This window comes from Anser anser (assembly GCF_964211835.1).
Source record: "Anser anser genome assembly, chromosome: 1".
NCBI lineage: Eukaryota > Metazoa > Chordata > Aves > Anseriformes > Anatidae > Anser > Anser anser.
The window spans coordinates 56,612,042-56,629,633 of record NC_139720.1 but is presented as its reverse complement, the minus strand read 5'-3'; the positions used below and the strand labels follow the sequence as shown (position 1 = coordinate 56,629,633).

The window sequence follows — 17,592 nt, the reverse complement described above, 5'->3', positions numbered from 1 at the left end:
AAAAGGACAGCTCTCCCTTGCCACGGCCAGCTGAGGGCTTCATTAACCAGGCTGCGTTTGTGAGAACTTCCCCATGAATCAGAAAGGCAAGCATGTTTTTACCACTCGGAAATCAAATGCATGCCAGGCTTTGACCGTACCTGACAGCTAAATGGGGAACAAGCATGCAACAGCATGCCCTCGCCTAGGTGAAGTCGCACCAACCCCAATCACTCTCAGAATTTGGCACACATGAGGCGGTGCTGAAGGCAGTCCAGCTAGGTGCCACTGCTGGAGCAGCCTGTATTTGCAGCTCTCTTCTCCTCCTTTTTACTGTATGAGGTCTGGAGGCTTGGGTTGGTGGCCAGCCACCACCCTGCCTGCTTACAAGGGTCTTCAAATCCAGGAGTCTCTGCAGGAGGGGCTGTTTTACAGAGCCAACATGGCCATAACCTCTCAGCTCAGTCCTTTCCTCTCTTCCTGCCTGAAAGCCTCTGTGATCAACCTGTCCCCATGGCGCTGCCTGCTCCAGCGGTGACTTTAATCCCAAAGACAGGTAGCCCTGCTGAGCTGCTCTGACACCCAGCGCAGAACCATGACCGAGGGCAGGTCCTGCTGCGGAGCACCAGCGGGACAGGCGCTGGTGCTGTCCTCACCCACCCCGTATCCTTCCAAAATCCCCGTTACTACTTCTCCCTTTGGACCCGTTTGCCAACTCCTGGTAGGAAAATAAACGGGTAATTCTTAAAACAGGTAGCCAAATACTGAAAAGCAAGAACACAGACAAAAGAACTACTGAAACACAGCCATTTATTGAAATTCATAGAGTTCCACCTATCCAGTGGCCCCAAGGTACCCCACATAGATCACCATGGTCCTGCCAGGCCTAAGGAAGCCTTTGGAGGCTGAAGCTTTGTCCCTCTTTATGACTAAACCTACTTCTCTGCTACCCACCATCACCACCATCACCATCACCACCACCACTACCCACCACCGCCCTCCACGCCCCCCCGCCGCCATTAGGCGCCCCTCGCCCGAGATGGTTTCACCCGCCGTCCCGCCCCCCCCCCCCGCCGGGCCAATGGTCCCGCCCGTCCGCCATTTCGCCTTCCCCCCTCTCCTCTCCCCCAGCCTCTCGCGCCAAAACCTCGCCCGGCAACCGCGGCCAATCGCTTCCCGCCGAGGGCGGGGCGGGAGGGCGCTTTGGACCAATGGGCGGCGGCGCGCCTCGGGCGGGCCAATCGGGGGCCGGGGGCGGGTGCCCGCCAGCTCTCCGCGGCGCGCGCTTTTTTTTTTTTTTGCCGCGAAATAGCCAAGGCGCGGCGGTACCGCGGGGCGCGGGGTCCCGGGGCTGGTGGGCGCCATGTCGGGCTTCGACGAGCCCGGCATCTACTACAGCGACAGCTTCGGCGGCGAGCCGGCGGCGGACGAGGGGCAGGTGCGGAAATCCCAGCTGCAGCGGCGCTTCAAGGAGTTCCTGCGGCAGTACCGCGTGGGCACGGACCGGACCGGCTTCACCTTCAAATACAGGTGCTGCCGGCACCCCTGGCGCTCCCCTATAATAATTATTATTTTAATATATATGTGCTTTTTATATGTATATGTGGCTTATTTTAATGAACCAGCGCTGTATCTCACAGTGCCGCTGCGAGTGCTGCTGTCCCTGCTCTACTGTCACACTTTAAAGCCTTTAGGGTGAAAGCTTTCCCCAAATCCCTGCAGGCATCCCTTAATTCTCTCCCTATTTTCCCCCTCTTCCCTCCAAGCGGAAGCCTCCTCAGCAGAGCCCAGGGTCCCTGTTGGTTCCTGGTGCTTCCTGCCCCGCAAACTTTTCCTGCTTGCTGCCTTGCAGGGATGAGCTCAAGCGGCACTACAACCTGGGTCAGTACTGGGTGGAGGTGGAGATGGAGGACCTGGCCAGCTTCGATGAAGATCTCGCTGACTACCTGTACAAGCAGCCTGCTGAGCACCTGCAGCTGGTAAGGATGGAGGGACTGGGTGGCTTGGTGTGCTGACGTTGTCACGTCGTGAGAGCAGCCCTGGTTACACGCCATGACACCTTCCTAATAGCTGAGCTGTTCCGTTTCTAGCTGGAAGAAGCAGCAAAAGAGGTTGCAGATGAGGTCACCCGTCCTCGTCCTTCGGGGGAGGAAACCCTCCAGGACATCCAGGTCATGCTGAGATCAGACGCCAACGCAGCCAGCATCCGCAGCCTGAAGGTGAGGTGGTTCGCTGCTGCCTGGAGCAGTGGGCAGCAGGTGGCAGGGCTCGCCCCGTGTGAGTGTGATTGCAGGGGAAGCCTTTGATGCTTAATTCCATAATTCAGTGTATGGGTTGTACGCTAATTTACAAGCCAAGGATACTTCTGCAGCTTAAATCTGGCTGCAAAGAACTGTTATTCCTAGTCTTGTTATGGGGACATCATTGCTGTTAGTGATGTTCTGCATATAGCGAGTGTCCTTTCCTCTCTTGCTTTAAAATAAGCATAATTTAAGTCATGCAACCACGCCATGCTACTATACAGCAAGATACGCTGTCAAGAAACACAGGCTATTTCTTTCTGGTATTATAGTCCTGTAAATGTGGGGAGTGTATCCAAGAAAAAAATGTTTCCATGACATCTTGAGTTCCTTATCCATTTTCCAAGTGTTTTTCTCACTTCCCCTTCACCTTTTCCCTTTCAGTCTGACCAGATGTCCCACCTTGTGAAGATCCCCGGGATCGTAATTTCGGCAACCCCTGTGCGAGCCAAAGCCACCAAAATAGCCATCCAGTGCCGCAGCTGCCGGAACACCATCAACAACATCGCTGTGCGCCCGGGCCTTGAGGGGTATTCTCTCCCTAGGAAGTGCAACACGTAAGGAATGGCCTGGGGCTGTGTGTGGCAGGGTGGTGGGGGAAAACTGAGGGGGAAAGGACCCCAGGAGGTCTTCAGTGCAACCTCCTGCTCAAAGCAGGGCCACCTGTGAGACCAGACTGGTTTCTCAAGGCTTGCTGTCCCAGCACAACCGGGTTCCAAGCACAACTTCTGAACAGATCATATTCAAATAAAATTACCCAGTGGTTCTCTGAAAAAAAAAAAAAAAAAAAAAAAAGCAGAGGTTCCCTCAGTAGGTTGTTCTGAAGCATCCTGTGAGGGCTTCCACGTACAGTAATGTGGAGGTGCCTCTGCCCTCTCGCATGTGTATAAATCTCACTTCAGTATGCTTTTTAAGCTGCATCTCTTCCTCCAGTTCCTTTTGCGCAGGGTTTTGTTCCTGTCTTGCAGAAAACAAGATCTTTCCTTTATATACTTGCATTTCCAGTGCTTCCAGCATCCCTGTTGCTACAGACACAGAAGCCTGTTTTCTGCTTTCCTTCTTGACCTCTCCCTCGCCCTTTTCACTTTCACACTTTGATCTCTTCCATTAACAAACAAAATGAACAAAAACCCCTTCTGCCTGTCAGGCTCTTGTGCTGGCTTCTGCTTATCACAGGCTTAGTGAAGCAGTTTTGGTGGCTGTCGGGAGGTCCCCCTTCCAGATTTCATAGTGGCTTTGTCTTTGCTCTCCACTGAGTCTGGCTGTGCTAAAATCTCCTGTGATGGGGATTGTTTGTTATCACTCCCTAAGCCATCTGCTGCCTAACTTTGCGTTCCCCTATTGCCCTTTGTACCTAAGGGTTTGTTCCTGCCTCTAGTTGCCCCATAATGCTGCTTTAAGCTCGTGTCCTGGCTTCCTTAGTAAGTTTTTATCTTACTCAAACTCCTTGCTTCCACGTTCCCCCCTCCCTGGTGGGCTTTTCATCAAATTCTGTAAGGATGCTTTGCCACTAACTTCCAAATCCTGCTTTGCAGCTTTTGATGCCTGCGTGAACCATGAGCATTAGGCTGCTGCTGTGCTGCAGCTCTCACGCTAGCTGAGCCTGATGGATTGTGCCTTTGAACTCGTGCCTGCCAGTATTTATTTCCTTTGCCTTATCTCTGATGCAGCCTGAGCGGTCTTTGGGATAGGCATCACTCCTGGCTCCTGATCCTTGGCTGCACAAGTGGGTCAGCACAGCTCTGGTGCGGCGGGGCTGACACTCATCAGGCCTTTTCTCCCTTGTGCCATCCCCCCAAAAAGCCCTGCTGCTGCTTGCATGGAGCCGGGCGCTGACAGCAGCATACGGAGGAGCCAGCAGGATGCAGAGGTGCTCCTCGTCCCTGAGAGCTTGTAGCCTCACAAGGCAGCTACGCCGAGCCGGCGTCTCGAGAGACTCGGAGGTTGATGGCAGCCTTGTCACGCTGCTAATTGCTTTCTCACCACGAACCACTTAACGTTTGCCTCGTGTGTGAGGTTATAAAGAAATACGTCCTGTCAAGTCAGTGAGTCTATGCTGTTATCTTCTGCGTAATTAGTGAATTAGCTCCCTCCTTGCTTGTAGCTAGCAGGGGAGAGGGAGGTGGCTGGGAGAGTATGCAGGGGAGGCATCGCCGTGTCTTTGGCTTGTTCCGATACTCTGACCTCAGTACCTGCTTTTGGCAACTGCTGGAGGTGAAACAGAGGGTTTGGTGAGCCTTTGCTCTGGTGGCAGGGTCTTTCTGACCTGGGAGAGGTGGGCTGCTCTCGGCTGTGACCGCGGTACCTTCTACAAGTGCCAGCCCCCAGCTGACTTTCCCGATTGATCTCTCCACACAGAGAACAGGCTGGCCGCCCGAAGTGTCCGCTGGACCCCTATTTCATCATGCCAGATAAGTGCAAGTGCGTGGACTTCCAGGTCCTGAAGCTGCAGGAGTCCCCCGACGCCGTGCCGCACGGGGAGATGCCCCGGCACCTGCAGCTGTACTGCGACAGGTAACAGCAGGGTCTGCGGGCGGGCTGTGGCCGTGCTGACAGTGATCTCAGGGTGATTTTGGTGGCATTGATCTCTGCTTGTTTGCTTCCTCCCGTGGCTGGTGTTTCTCAGCCAGGCTGGATCACGTGTGATGTGACCCCAGCCTCAGATGGGAGCCTCACCAAGAAGTGTCAAGAGCTGTAGACTGGCTTGTCCTTCCCTTGGCATTTCTCAGTTTAGCCATGACTTCTCTTTTGGCAGCCCACACTGCTGAGTGCTGGGCCTCCAGATTCTTCTGGGTTTGGAAAGAGAGGGGCTAATGGTTGTTGGTGGGACCATCCTTTTCCTCACCACCATCCTTTGCTTTCACCTTTCTCCTCTTAGGTACCTGTGTGACAAAGTTGTCCCAGGCAACAGAGTCACTATCATGGGCATTTACTCCATCAAGAAGTCTGCCCAGAGCAAGAACAAGAGTCGGGACAACGTTGGTGTGGGCATCCGAAGCGCTTACATCCGCGTGGTGGGCATCCAGGTGGACATGGAGGGCTCAGGTGAGGGCTGCTTTTGGCACCTGCCTCGTCTTTGGGGATAGCCTGGTGTTGGGAGAACCCCCTTCCTGAACGGGGCAGTCCCTCAGCGAGGTGTGTACGAAATCACAGCCTGGGTTCTTCTCTTTTGCTTATATAGTGAAAGGTTCAGTCCTGTCTAGGAAGTCTGGCTTCCCCTGGGTGCTGTAAACTCAAGTGTCCTGTGTGACTTTGTTTCAGAGATATTAAATGAGGAGGCTTCAGCCTGAGTCCTCCAGGGTATTTAAGTACTTTCATCTTATTGATCTCAGTGGGAATTCACTAAGCCATCCCTGAGGATCTGGGCTGAAGTCAATGGTTAAAATTGAGCTATGCATTTAAAACGTGCTCCTGACGTAATTTCTCCCTCTTGTTCCTCCTAACTGCTTTGCCCAAGATCCTTGCTTTTCTTCTTTCCTTCTCCTTCCTTCACCCAGCCTGGAAGCACAAAGCATGCTTTGCTGGGATAGCAAATGCTTGCTCTTTCCACCCTTCAGACCTGGTGGCATTTGGCATGATGCAAGAAGGGCTTTTGGTGGCAGTGGGTTTGAGGGATACAGTGTCTCTTTCTTTACAACATCCATTTGTTCACTGGCATTCTGTCCTTCCCCACATAGGACACAGTTTTGCTGGCTCAGTGACCCCTCAGGAAGAGGAGGAACTTCGTTGCCTCGCTGCCATGCCCAACATCTACGAGACGATAGCCAAGAGCATCGCGCCCTCCATCTATGGCAGCGCTGACATCAAGAAGGCCATTGCTTGCCTCTTGTTTGGAGGCTCTCGCAAGAGGTGGGGAGAAAAAAGTCATTCAGGGCACAGAGCCCTTGCTCAGTCTTCAGGCAGTGCTATCAGCATCTTGCAACTTGTCACAATGTGTTTTTACTGAAATAAAGGCTCACCATGTCTCCACCATCTCTTCCCTGCACCCTGCTGCTCTAGGCTCCCGGATGGGCTGACCCGCCGAGGAGACATCAACTTGCTGATGCTGGGTGACCCTGGTACGGCCAAATCCCAGCTGCTGAAGTTTGTAGAGAAGTGTTCACCCATTGGGGTAGGTGATTTGAGGTCTCTGCTCACGGTGTAGCTCACTTCTTCCTTCTCCTGCCCGCGTAGCACTGAAGACCATGGTCCCAGCAGATACCTGTCGATGCGTCTCCAGCTAGAGTAGCTGGTGGAGGTGTGAACTGCAGCCTCTGGTGCTAGCAGAAGGTGGGGTACAGGACAGGAGATGAGGGAGGGAAGGGGAAACAAGTAATGCCTTTCATTACGATGTGAGCCGGGCTCTTTGCAGACGTCCAAAGATGTGACCGATGCTGCTGTTTGTTTTTGAGCCTTGATCAGCAGAGAGGCTGGCTGGCCAGGACAAATGACACTGCCTGCCTCTCGGGCACGGAGCTCCAGCCTGAGCCCAGGCATGAAATTATATTTTCAGCTGTGTTTTCTTGTAACCTCCATTAAAGTCAGCCTCTGACTGCGTTGTTTCCTCGGGGGGGGAAAACAAAGGTAATACAGCAGCCCACCAAACAATGAATCGCTCTGTGCTTAATACCAGTATTTGTGTGTCTACAAGCCCTCGAGTGCATCACAACTGCTTAGTCCGAGGCTTGGAACTGCACAGTAATCTTGTTCTGCGTGCTTTTGGCATGTGCTGAGGGGTTTTCCCCCAGGGCTTTGCCCTTCCTCCAGCAGCTCTGGCCATGGTGCGGGGCTGTCTCGCTCCCCAGCTGCGGTCATGGGCTCCCAGGTGCTGTGGTGGCTGATGTGCTGTCCCCTTCCTCGTCCCGCACACCCAGGTGTACACCTCAGGGAAAGGCAGCAGCGCTGCTGGTCTGACGGCCTCGGTCATCCGCGACCCGTCCTCGAGGAGCTTCTTCATGGAGGGAGGAGCCATGGTGCTGGCGGACGGCGGAGTGGTGTGCATCGATGAGTTTGACAAGGTAACGGGGGGTGTGTGGGGCCCAGCGCTCAGTTGAAGTTCACCAGAGGTAACTGACTGTGGCTCTTATTTTTATTTTCTCCCCCTGCCTCATTTTCCACCTTGTGTGAGAAGATGCGGGAGGATGACCGCGTGGCCATCCACGAAGCCATGGAGCAGCAGACCATCTCCATTGCCAAGGTGAGAAGCCTTCTACGGAAATTGCCTGGCATCCTGGTGCCAGATCCTCTCTTAAATCGGGTTTCAGTTCATTTCCACTGTCCAACTTGTTTTCTTACAGCATCCCTCCTTCCTCTTCCCTCCGGCTCACCCCTGAGCTGTTCAGTCCCTTGTAAGAGAACAGCCACCACAACTTGTTCTTGCTGGTCACGCTTGCTTACCACAAAGAGATGTTCAACTGCTGGATCTCCAGCCATCTCATCCATCAGATATTCCCTTTGTGAGACCCTTTTATATCTCAGGCACACTCCTACAGCTCTTCTTTCCATCATCACTTCTCCAAGTCTTGTGGCAGCAACGACCTGGGCACTTCCCCTCAGTGCCCAAGGGCACTCAACCTCAGTTTCTGGCTCCACTTGCAAACTTGAGGGTAGTCTTGTATGTCTTTACCCTTGACGTGAGGTTTTAAATGAAGTGACTCGGTGCTTGGGTCTCAGCAGAAGCCAGTCTTCTTCCTGATGTGGGTCCAGCCCCATGCAGCTCCTGCAATTACCCTCTTCAGTGTGGAACCATTACAGAGCAATTGGGCCCTGCTTAAAAGGGCTTTATTTAAATGCTTGAGGATGAGTCCTTGCGAACTGCTTCAGAGCTCCTCCTATGAGTTAATAGCCTTCTAGTCCTGCTGTTTTGTGGATGTGACCTTGACCCTGTCCATTTCTCTTTCCCTGCAGGCAGGCATCACAACTACACTGAACTCCCGCTGCTCGGTGCTTGCAGCTGCCAACTCCGTCTTTGGGCGTTGGGATGAGACCAAAGGCGAGGAGAACATTGACTTCATGCCTACCATCCTGTCCCGATTTGACATGATCTTCATTGTCAAGGATGAGCACAACGAGGAGCGAGACGTGGTGGGTTGGGGAGTGCTGGCTCTTGTGGTGCCATCAGTGTAATGGGATCAGCAGCAGGGCAAATAACTGGGAACTTACACAGCTGTAGTGTGGGGGCTGAGAACCTGGGGAAGAAGCAAAGCAAGGTCTCTGCCTTGTCCGATGCCAGCAAGGCAAGCCTTCAGCCTGCCTTGTGTCTCTCCGCCACCAGAACTGGGCACAGTTTGCTGGGTTGGGTCATGGGGATGCTTTATTCAGTGCCAGCAAAGCTTGGTCCCCCTTGGTGCTCTGAAGCGCTGTTACCTCCACCTCATGGGGACAGAGCTTCTGAGCAGCTGTGCTCACAGGGCTGCTGCCCTGGCCCTGTGACGAGCCAAGCCAAGCTGCCACCCTGTTTTTTGGGAGGGTGGCGTGCCGTGGTCAGGTCAGAAGAAGGTTTTCTGCTGTCTGACTACCCCCTGCTCTCCTAGACACTGGCCAAGCACGTGATGTCCTTACACGTCAGCGCCTTGACACAGACCCAGGCCGTGGAGGGCGAAATCGAGCTGAACAAGCTGAAGAAGCTCATCTCCTTCTGCCGCACGTGAGTGACTGGGTCACACCGTGCTGCTCGAGCCCTGCCTCGCAGCGGGGCAGCCGAGCTCCTGGCTCTGGGCACACGAGGGACACCCTGCGCGGGGCACCTTCCCAGCAGTGCCACGTCCCCTGTCCCTTCCTGCAGGAAATGTGGCCCCCGGCTCTCGGCGGCAGCGGCGGAGAAGCTGAAGAACCGCTACATCCTGATGCGGAGCGGCAGCCGCCAGCACGAGCAGGAGAGCGACCGCCGCTCCAGCATCCCCATCACCGTCCGGTGAGCGCCCCGGGGCCCGGCTCTACCCAGGGAGGGGAGAGCTGCCATCATCCACCCAAACCCTTGGGGTTGGGATCGAGTCACCGTCACCTAGGATAACGCTGGGGGGTGTTAGCGGGGTGCTCGGGAGAGCCCCCTGTGAATGGGGCAGCACTGGAGGTGCTTTGAGTGGGGTGGGTGGTGGTGGGAAGAAGACCCCCTGTAGCCCCGGTAGAAAGCAAGGAACATCCCCGTCCTCTTGCAGGCAGCTGGAGGCCATCGTGCGCATTGCGGAGTCCCTCAGCAAGATGAAGCTGCAGCCCTTTGCCACCGAGGCAGATGTTGAGGAGGCCTTGAGGCTCTTCCAGGTGTCCACACTTGATGCAGCCATGTCGGGCAGCCTGTCAGGTGAGGATGGGTGGTGATGCCTTTATTTACAGTTTCCCTAAAGATCTCTGAGACGTGCATGTGGGGTGGGAGACGGGCGCTCTGACTTGGAGAATGATGTCTGGGTGGCACAGAGAGCTCACGCAACCTCTCCCCCCAGGGGCGGAAGGCTTCACGACGCAGGAGGACCAAGAGATGCTGTCCCGCATTGAAAAGCAGCTCAAGCGCCGCTTTGCCATCGGCTCGCAGGTGTCGGAGCACAGCATCGTCCAGGACTTCATGCGGCAGGTGGGACAGGGCTGGGCCGTGAAACCAGGCTCCCCAGGCTGCTGCCCTGGGGAAGACCGCAGCCCCGCATTAGCGATTGTGGCAGCTTCCTGCTGGGCTGCGGTGAGCTTTTCCCTGCCAGTTTCTCTCACCCTGCTCTCTCCCTCTCCAGAAATACCCTGAGCACGCCATCTACAAGGTGCTGCAGCTGATGATGCGGCGGGGGGAGATCCAGCACCGCATGCAGCGCAAGGTCCTCTACCGCATCAAGTGACCTGACCCGAAGTCCCGCACCCAGGAGGGAAGAGACAGGGGTGGCTGCCTGACAAGAGCCCTGTGGGGTTGGTGCTGGCGCCTGGAAGAAGCTTTTCCTTGGGGAGCCAAACAGCCTGGGGCCCCTTTAACCGTGGTTTGGGGCAGCCAGGCTTCCCCTTGGATGCCTCACTGTTGTGTCACTTCAGTGTTTCTTTAATCTCCGAAAGCTTTTAGTTTGTATTAAAATAAAAGCTGGTATTGGTACCCTCGCTTCACTGCCTGGAGGGAGAGAGGAAATAAATGTATCCTCAGCCCTTTGTGGGAGGTGTGGAAGAGGGGGTGGGTGGTTTATGAGCTGTTCTTTTGTGCTTCGAAGCTGCACTTTGCTCATCCCTCCTTACTGTCTAAGTGTTTCAGGAGGCAAAATGCATTACTCTGCACTGGGGACTTTCGCACAGCCCTTGAGCCTGCAGAGGAAAAAAAAAAACGACACAAATAAAACAAAAATCCAACCCCAGGAGCGCACAACACAGGCTGCCTTAGTGGAATAAATGTTCAGAACCAGCAGAGGGAACTCGAGCCTTGAGGATGCTGGGCTGCACCCTTCAGGGGCTTGACAGCAGCCTTGTGCTCTGGTGTGTGTGCTGGGAGAGGCACATCGTGTGCTCGGGATGGGGCCAGAGCTGGCTGGGGAGCCAGGTGTCCCTTCCAAGGCTGTAGTGGCCTTTGTGGGGCTGGCTGTGCCCTGGAGCAACAGTCTGCTGCTGCTCTCTGTCCTCTGTTTTTTCAGATGGGTCTGACTCTTGCAGGGGATGGGATGGGAGAGGAGAGTGTCCCAAAGGCTCCATGCAGTGATGGGCCTAGGGAAAGCTTATCCAGGCTGTCCCAATTCCTCGCTGTAGGGCCAAGGGGGGCACAATGCTCCCAGCCACCTATGTTTTACCTTGCTTTTGAATCCAAGCACAGCTCACGTGGAAGAAATCCTGAGCTTCAGTCCCTCATGGAGGAGGGAGCTGGAAGTGGGAATAACGGCTGCATCCTCCCCTGGAGCCCAACGTTCCCCAAACTGCCGCTGTCCAGTTGAAAGCGTTCTGCCTCCCTCACAAGCTCCCGTGGCCCTTTTTAAGCAATGTCTCCCCTCAAATAGCCAACGCAGCCCTAAAACAATGTAGTGTCATGGTTATTTTCCAGCTGTGTGCTCTATGTAGCCCATGCAGCACCGTAGCAGGTGTGTCCTACACATCCTGCAGCCCCTGCCACCCCTCCCCAGTACCACCACCACTTCGTTGGTGTTGGCAGGTGCGGAGGTTGATTATATATAAATCTTTTTTTTTGGTTTTTTTTTTTTTGTTGTTTTCAGACATGATATGGAGCGGGAGAGTATTTCTGTGACGGGGATCAGAATGATTGATCTCTTCGTGCTACGAAATGTGTTGATTATATGGTACGAGGTTATGTAAGTGTACATACAGCTCGAAACAACACTATTTAGCAATTAATGTATGCAGCTCCATCACAAGAAGTGGAGCTGGGCTACGCACAACTTTGGCATTATCTTCAAACTCAGGATTGCTGATTAGTAAAGGCTTGTTTTGAATTCACGCTGCAGATGGAAATTTTGGGGGTGGGGGGGAGGAATACCAGCTCTCATTTAGGTAGAGTGGTAATTCTTGGGAGTATCTACCTTGATAAGGGACCGGTGGTCCCCCTGCTGAAGAAGACCAGACCTTTCCTCAACTGTTAGCTACTTGATAAAGGACTAGTCATGCTCCTGGTGAAAGTGATTCTTCTTGGTCATCCCTGATGTTCTGGTGCACCGAGACTTGGGACAAAGTCATTGGGTGTCCTTGGATGACCAAAATCCCTGTCCTCTACTCCAAGGCCAACAGAGTGAGTAAAACCAGACAAACTTAGCCACCTCATGTCTCAGCAGTGCAGCGTTCCTTCACCTAGCCTACAGAGCTGACTTTGTCCCCTCTGTCCCCCTCTTTGGGCCAGAGGAGCTGTGCCCTAGCAGCATGTTTCCTCTCTGCTGACTATGAGAGGAGGCCGGGGCAACCAGCTCGGGTGGGTGTTTCTGCATCATAGGCACCAAACAGGAGGTGTGCAGATCCTCCCTCTCCTGTGCTGCAATGCGGTATCAGAGGAGAAGGGCTTTGCTGAAGGCTTGCTTTGGGCTCCTGGCTCTGGGGCAGCCTCGCTAGGCTTGATTCCCTTTTGTCTTGCACTAAGCTAATCAGAACATTTCTGGGGAAATGGTTGAGCTCCACTACTGTAAAATCCAGCACAGCTGAGTCATCACATCTGCACCACTCAGATCTGCTCCATCTCCGCGTGAGATGAGAGCTGTTGCAATGCAGCCACGTAGCCTCTGAGCACGTTGTGAGTGTCACTTCCTCCACAAAATAAAACAAAACCCAACTGCAGAGTCCTAGGGGCCATTGCTCAGGGATGTGAGATAAACAGTGGCAAGCACAATATGCTGATATGGGCAACGTGAGAAGCAACCTGACCTGGTCTACCAGGCACTGACCTCAGACAAGCAAAGACCCCATGGAAAGGCACAGGCGTGTTGTAGCTTGGGGTGCCTGCAATGTGGTCTGATGGGGAGTGTATCGTGCTAAGTCTCAGTCCCTTTTGGAGGTCTGAGTAAGTCTGTGATCCCCTAATGCTGGGCTGGGTTCCCTCAAAATCCCAAACAATTGCCCCACGGCCACAATCTACAAGTGCCTGCTACTGCGCTTCATCCCATTTTGCCTATCCATTTGCAACATATTCCCCACTCCCTACTGCACACCTCTGCTCCAAGTCTCTCCCAGCAATGCCAGTTACTCCATTTTCTCCTCCTCCACCCCACCTCATGCCTCATGCTTGCTCCCACTTTTCTTCTCCATGGCCATCCCCCCATTCACCTTTCTGGCCATTGTAATCTGTCTCGGGCCACCTTGCAGAGCTCCCAGTGTGTCTCCTGCTTCTGTTTTCAGGTCTGCCAGCTTCAAAGGCAGGCAGGACACTGGGGTAATAATGTCCTGGATCAGCTCTCAGGGCGTTCTGGTAGAAATGGGACACCAAGGGACATGCATCAGAGAATGTCCCCTGGACCATCTGCTGCTTCTTGGCCATTGCTTTCCTCCTGCCCTTCAGCTTTCATCTGGCCAAACTGTTCCATGTCCTCTCCCTGGTCATGATCTTTACCTCACTTCACCAGCCCTATTTGCTAGTAATTTTTTTTTTCTTTTCTTTGACTGCTGCGTGGGAAATTTGGCAAGAAAGCGCACAAATCTCTGGGCAGAAAGGCCAGGAAATACCTGATTTATGTGCCTTTTGCACCACAATTTTGGGCTCTCAGAATTATCTGCCTGTCTTGATCAAAGTACCCGTGAAATACTTGCTCAGTGGAAAGCAGGTCTATCCACAGCTGGCCACATGCTGTGCGCTCATCAGCAACCAGTACCTCTGCGGTATAAATAGACACCTATAAATAGATGTGTAGGCATCTTTCCTGTCTGGAAACCTTCACCTGATGGAATCTGTCAAGTCTCAAGCTGCACCTGGTACTTTGTGGGCTTCAACTGATCTTGAAGTTGAACTTCATAGAATAAAGTTCTATTGACTAAAGAGTTCTCAGTCAATATTCTCTCTATTGACTCCTTAGTCAATAGAAATAAGCCGGTAAATGCACACTGCTCGAGATATTTTTCATTTTTTTAGAGCAACTGTTGATAGGTCATCTAGCATACAGGCAATATCACCATCCTAAACCATCATGTCAGAATAAGGAGCACAATCAAGATTCAGTTACCACCTACTTGTGTTTCATGTTGAGGAGGTGTCTGATGGTCTGACCAGGATGCCATACCCAAATGCAGTGCAAGAGGCTGTCACCAGTCTGGAGGTTTGCTTTGCCATCTGTATGGGCACAGACGGCGAAGGGTGATGGCCTGGGCTGGGGAGAAATGAAGGTTATGAAGGGGGAACAGCTTGCCCAGTGCCACACGGCTCTCACAGACTGGTCTGTGGCAGAGTCCTGCATGCCAGACCTTTTGGCAGCAGAGCTGTTGTTACGGGGGAAACACAATGCCCGAATACCTGGCTTCTCCTGAATCAGGCAATTAAAATACCATGGTTTCCACAGCAACATTGCTACCGCCACGCTGCACCAACATTTTACTGCACTGTGTTCAGGTGCAGATGCAACTTACAGTAATAGGCGTATCACAGGGAAAGAGGGTGAAGCTTTCCCGGTACTGAGATGAACTGAAACTTGAGGTGTTGGGGGTAAAAAGCTTCTTTAGGCCCAGCTCACCTGACCTCCTGCAAGACACGGGCCCCAGAGGTCTGGCCAAGGAGTCCAGCAACTTCAGGGCACCCCATGGGCAAATGCAAATCCTCACTGGCTGCCTTCATCTAATGTACAGCCCTCTCAGTTTGCTTTCCAAGAGGGTGAAAAATAAAGACTCTGAAATGGCCAATAAAGGTTGATGACAACAGAGCTCGGAGTTTTTCCTGATGAACATCACCAGTTGGCAGGGAGGCGAAGTAGCAGAAGTCTGCCTATTTGTGGACAGGTCACCACAACACGGCCGTGTGTGGTCCTGCAGAATCAGACAAGGCAAATGCACATCTGTATTGCATGTGACCTGGCAGGCATGTTGCCACAGTGACTCTCCATGGCATGCTATCCAATCTCAGTGGGGAAACCAGGACGTCTGCTCTTTTGTCTTTTGCACTGGACAAAAGATTAGGTCAGAAGACCAGCTCAGAGGGAGAAGCCCAGCATTTAAGTCCCTGCTCTATGAGAGAAAAACAGAAAATCTATTTGTTTGTAGCTCTTGCTGCATGCCCCAAACCCAGAGACACATGATTTACAGTTGTGACCCCTTCACCTTTCTTGCTCCTCAGAGGATAAAATGGTTTCCTGTTTATTCCAATGGGCAGCTGTTGTATCCACAGGGGAGAGCAGCATTCATGGTTAACATGGCTTAGGTCCAGATACATTTTACAGAATTTGCTTTTTTTTTTTTTTTTCTGGGCCATCCAACAGCTGAAAGTCATGCCTTTGAGAGCAGGAGACTCCCAGGCAATTCTCAGATGCCTAAACATGGGAGAGGACTCGATCTCCCCATACTGGCATGGGCAAGCAGGGAAGAGGTCCTGAGGGTTTCCTCAGCCCCTGCAGCAAATGTCGTGTGCTACCGTGTGTCAGGAGCTATAGGGTCTCCCTCTCCTTCTGCACCTGGTGCAGCTGTGCTCCAGGGATGTTCTGCATCTCCCAGGGGAGAACACAGTGCACTGTCCCAGGATCTCGTAACCTTGTCCAAAGCTGCTAGTAATGAGCTGAGATGCCCAAAGCAGTGGGACATCCAGGACTGGTGAGGAAAACCTCCTGTAGTCAAGTTCTCTTGTGCCTGGGCAAAAGAAATCTGTGGACATAAGCAATCCCTGGAAATCATCAGAGAAATATTATCACCATGGGAGTCCCTCCGCAGGCTGCTTTTGCGGTCACTTGGAAGAAGAAAGTGTCCCAGGATGCAGAGGATACAGCCCCTGGGGAGATCCTTGCCAGACGTACGATTGCCATAGGCCATTTCTAGTCTTCTCCATCAACATGGAAGGGGCAATTAAATTTCAGTGCCCTTGGGCAAGAAGCATCAAAGACAAATGCAGGAGAAAGACAAAGCCTGCTGCCTCCTGCGTCCGTATGTTTCACTTTTGACATCAAGAGTACTTCTCATCTTTGCTTACCATTTTTGCTTCTGCCTGGCAGGGCTGTGTTGGCTGTTTGTATTTTTAAATGCTACAATGACCCAGATTTGAAACAGGCAGGTGGTGATCCAGGCAGCAGGTTTCTATTTGATTCTGCTCATGCAGTCAGCTATGAATTGCTGAAATGGATAGAAATCAAAACCTAATCTCCAGTGACCCATACACGGGCATCAGAGCCATCATTAGTCTGGAAATGGGGCACTGAGACATGGGCTGCAAAGTGGAGACATGGTGAGAGAGCCCAATGAATCAGCCATGCCCTCTGGAAAAGCCATAACTGCTACCAACCCTGACTGTACTCGCTGGCTTTGCTTTTCAGCAGCACCTACAGTGTGAATCTGCAGGTCAGGGAAGATGCTGGCTCACAGGCCATGAATGAACTGAGGGCCTGGGAGAAACCCTATTGAAGCGATAATTTGTTTTTAGCGTGTAAGCCAGCTGCTGTTGAGTAAGAAAGGATGTAAAGGGTTCTGTTCTGGGCCCCACAGCAAGAGGTAGGTGAATTCTGTACAGCAAAGATTACTCATAAGGTCTCCTCTCTTAAAGATGCTCTGAAGAGTTTTGCCTGGCTGATCTGCATTTGCTGTTGCTTCACTTATGTCTTCTGAGCAGCTTTAATGAAATTAAAGCTACTTCTACTGCTTGTGCCATTGATACCGGTTTGTGACAGCGTGGTGTCCCAGGTCCCACTTTCAGTCCCTGTATCAGCCATGCACACCTCCCATGCTGTTGTCCTATTGCCATCTCTTGTCTGTTTTCATCACTTCTTGTACCCCATATGCTGCCTCCATTCCCTTGGTACATGCATGGCCTTATCCTGTACATTTCCTCATCATTCACCTTGCCACCCCCTTTGGGGCCTCCTCCACTACTTGTTTTTCAGTTTCAGGAAGAGTGTGGATCGGGGCCCTGCTGCCTGGAAAGAAAGGAGTCCCTGCTTCGGTGCATTTCAGGCCAAATACGTTGACAAATAGCAGAGGTGAGGACTGTAATGTGTTAGCTAGAGAAAAAGTGATTGCAGTGCTTCTCTGCAGAAGGTAAATGGGTTTCTATTTAAGCGTAAGTTAAATATCAGAGGAATGATGATCTTACAAATGAAACACAACACCTCCAGGGGCTTATTCCTATATGAGCCACTAATTTACTGTGTGACCTTCAACAGTTCATCCAAACTCTCTCTGCCTCAGTCTCTTCTTGTGTCAAACCATCCCAGTGACAGATTCCTTCCTTGGGGAGGTCTCGTGAGGACTATGCATCTCCACAAGATCCTCGAAAGATACATCAGAGACAAAGCGTTACTTTACCAGGACCGCATTTAATATTCCCCCTGATGTAATGCGGCACATCAGCTCGCCTGTGCTAAGCCTGGAGCCTCCCACTCGGAGCCTGTCCCACCTGCTTTGTGCGAAGGCGTGTGTTGCCCCTCTGTAGCCACTTCTCAGCACTGTTACTTCCTCTCGCCCTGCTTTTCCTGGAATCTTTTTAGCCTCCCTAACACCTCCTCTCTTTCTGTAGCCTGCCGGTCTTCAAAGAACAGCCCTTGCCTTGGCACAGAGGGGCACAGCCTATCACTTCCCTTCAAAAAGAGATGTTGCCTCAGCAACCAAAGTTTTGAAGTCAGGCAAAGTTTTGGAAAAAAAAAATACACCAAAAAACAACAATTGTGATGGGAAATGACACTCAGGAACAAATGTACGACGTTGCCATGGCAGCCTGAATACTTGCATGGAACTTGGTGTTTTGAAAATATAAAAAGACTGTGCTTCA

At 52.4% G+C, this 17,592-nt stretch overlaps 1 protein-coding gene across 1 annotated transcript; it reads left to right on the top strand.

The window, feature by feature from the left end:
- The first annotated feature begins 1,260 nt into the window (after positions 1 to 1,260).
- On the top strand, positions 1,261 to 10,323 carry MCM5 (minichromosome maintenance complex component 5). Its single transcript, XM_083844539.1, has 16 exons — positions 1,261 to 1,509; positions 1,832 to 1,958; positions 2,070 to 2,198; positions 2,664 to 2,836; positions 4,638 to 4,793; positions 5,158 to 5,324; positions 5,957 to 6,128; positions 6,279 to 6,390; positions 7,133 to 7,276; positions 7,390 to 7,455; positions 8,166 to 8,342; positions 8,792 to 8,904; positions 9,043 to 9,171; positions 9,416 to 9,558; positions 9,698 to 9,825; positions 9,977 to 10,323. The coding sequence occupies exons 1-16, from the start codon at positions 1,343 to 1,345 to the stop codon at positions 10,076 to 10,078; spliced, it is 2,205 nt and encodes a 734-aa protein (XP_083700665.1). The 5' UTR covers positions 1,261 to 1,342; the 3' UTR covers positions 10,079 to 10,323.
- Positions 10,324 to 17,592: the final 7,269 nt, after the last annotated feature.